General features: G+C 36.8%; 1 protein-coding gene across 1 annotated transcript in view; it reads left to right on the forward strand.

Moving 5' to 3' along the window:
- The window catches only part of LOC128247367 (neurogenic locus notch homolog protein 2-like), a 37,659-nt gene that overhangs the window by 6,590 nt on the left and 28,095 nt on the right, over positions 1 to 2,974 (forward strand). The window contains exons 5-6 of the mRNA XM_052966736.1: positions 338 to 448; positions 1,897 to 2,007. Coding sequence (XP_052822696.1) covers positions 338 to 448; positions 1,897 to 2,007 — 222 coding nt within the window. The remainder of the gene's footprint in view (positions 1 to 337; positions 449 to 1,896; positions 2,008 to 2,974) is intronic.

Consider the following 2,974-nt stretch of genomic DNA (forward strand, 5'->3'; position numbering starts at 1 on the left):
TATATATATATATATATATATGGAGAGAAACATTGACTTTGATGTTTCGGCTTGCTACCCTTTCGTCAGACTATATTGAAGTATGATAGGCCACGAAATATATTGAGTAATACTTCAGTTTGCGTTGAATTGTGTTTATGATATAATTCGACATGAAAACGAATATTAACACATACATATACACATGCATACGCACACATACATACATACAAGTGTCCATAAATCTCAAGAATTTTCTTGGCTTAAACAAAAGCGTCTTACGACTTTTATAATGACCAGAGGTAATAAAATAACCCTATGAAATAACGCGGGTACTTAGTTATTCTTTTTGTTCCAGTTGATCCTTGTAGCAGCGATCCATGTCAAAACGGAGGATTATGTGAGAATCATGGATTCAATTATACTTGTCGTTGTCTACCTGGATTTGGAGGGGAAGATTGTGAAATTGGTACGTAATATCTTAACCCTAACAATTTGGTATTTGTAATTTTACTACCCGTTGTACCAATCTATGCATATCATAAGGAAAATGCCACTAAATTATGTAAATGTCTGACCACATGACTTTAGTTTTGACTTCAGTATCGGGTACATAGTATATCTCTTCTCTCTTCTCTTTCAGTTCTTGATTGATGGGGGCTGGGTGTCATCTTATGTTAAGAGTCCCAGAGGTGTCATCGTGCATAGAACCGACCAGATCCACCAGTGCCCCCCCACCACCACCATCGCTGACAATCCCATGCTAGCTCCTCTGCATTGTGCAAGGCGACGCCGAGCCTCACGAGATCTCTCCCTTAATGACGTCCAGCTATTTGATACGGGGCGTGAGGCGGAGCCCGTGGCAGGGTTTGTCATGGGGCGTGTCGAGAGGCCTGTAGCGTGGCCTCTTCCAGCCCGTAGCTCCTGCGTCGAACGAGAGTAAGGCCCTGATAGTATGATCTAGCGAGAACCGGAGGCCATATCCGTACAAGCGCAAACAAGATACAATGATATAAATATATAGTAAATCTCGAAAGGAAAATTCTGAAATATAACCTGTATTACAAATGTGGACTGTTGATAAATTTGCAACAAATATATAAAAAGCTCCAAAGAATAAAATCTTTTATCGTTCACTTGTTTCAGTGATTGGACTGTGACCATGCTGGGGCACCGTGTTGAAGGGTTCAGTCGAACAAATGGACTCTCGCATTTTTTAAAGCCTGGTACTTATTCAGTCGATCTCCTTTGATGAAGTGCTTTCGTGGATATAAACGAAACAACACTGGTTGTCAAGCGGTAGTAGAGGGCAAGCCTAAAGTAATTTACCCACAGATAGACAGACGGGTAGATAGATAGATAGATAGATAGATAGATAGATAGATAGATAGATAGATAGATAGATAGATGCATAAATATTCTTTTCCACTCTAGACACAAGGCCCGACATTTTGGGAGAGGGGGCCAACTGGTACTTAATTTATCGACCTCGGAAGGATGAAAGGCAAAGTCGACCTCGCCGGAATTTGAACTTAGATCATCAAGACAGACGAAATACCGCTAAGCACGCTCGCCTTAGATGCATAAATATTGTTTAGGCTTCTTTTATAATCATAGAATGTAATTTTAAGGGGGGTTGGCTGCTGTTATCAGCACGTCCAGCATCCACTCAGAATATCCTTCATTGGCCTATCTTTTCTTGGATTCTAGTCCTAACATTACGTTCACTATACTAAATATATATAAGCAAAAGCTTAGCATAACAAAATTAGGAAAGCAGAACTTTCTGATGATTTTAAACACATAACTAAATAACGATTATTTTAGAGATACTCTCACCCATATATTTACTCTCGAATATACGTGTTTATTCCTAGTTATATCAAATTTTGAAAATCATATTTTTTTAAATTTCAGTTGATCCATGCAGCAGTAATCCCTGCAAAAATGGCGGAAGTTGCATAAATAATAGAACATCATTCACATGTCACTGTACATCAGGATATAGAGGAAATACCTGCACAATTTGTACGTTAATCTCCACTTCTTTTGTGTGTTGTATGCGAATCAAATACTGATTCGTGATTATCTATTTATTCATGTAGTTTTTAAAATCGTGACTGGTATCATATCTTCGGTACTGCAGAACAGTATCCAAAGCTTCGAACTTCTAAATCCACCTAAATATCGATAGATACAATAGGTAGGTTAATCACGCAATTATTCGAACCTGTAACATTATCGAAATGGCAAGTATTTGATAAGCTTTCTCTAACCACTTAACGGTCGGTTTCTTTTCAACACAACACTACTTATTCTAATTCATTGGGTGCCCATCCATTTATAGACTAGTGTCCTTGAAAGTCACACGAACCCATGAATCGCCTGGCTAATTTTCCACTACGGAATGCAAGCGTTTATTAACCCTAATCCTCATGCATAATGTTGGCCTGATCCAGTTACAAGTTATTGACGTATAAAGATTGAATTAAAATTGCTATATTAACTTATATAGAATTCACGTAAGTTTCCAGAATTTAATATCAATATTCCTCTGAGTTTTAAGCAAAGCTATTTTCCCTACTTAAACGCACGCACGAACACACACAGAAACACACACACACGCACACACACACACACACATATATATATATATATATATATACATACATATAAGTTCATACATATACATATATACGCACTTACATATTATATATGCATGCATATATGCATATATATGTATATATATATATATCTACTCAAAATGCATCACTTCAACTTGATATCTCTACCTACAAAACGGGTGTGATATCCTAGTTTTTTGTGTAATTTTTGCTACCCATGGTAACTATTAACATATTTACATTGTCAAAGTTTTTTTTAAACTGTGATAATATTAATATATACATAAATGATTAACTTCTGGAAAGTTTTACAGATTTTTACGGTTTGAGTGAAGGTTGATCTGTAGTCTTCGAATCAGCTTCCTCGTTTC

The sequence above is a fragment of the Octopus bimaculoides genome, chromosome 3 (genome assembly GCF_001194135.2).
Source record: "Octopus bimaculoides isolate UCB-OBI-ISO-001 chromosome 3, ASM119413v2, whole genome shotgun sequence".
Lineage (NCBI taxonomy): Eukaryota > Metazoa > Mollusca > Cephalopoda > Octopoda > Octopodidae > Octopus > Octopus bimaculoides.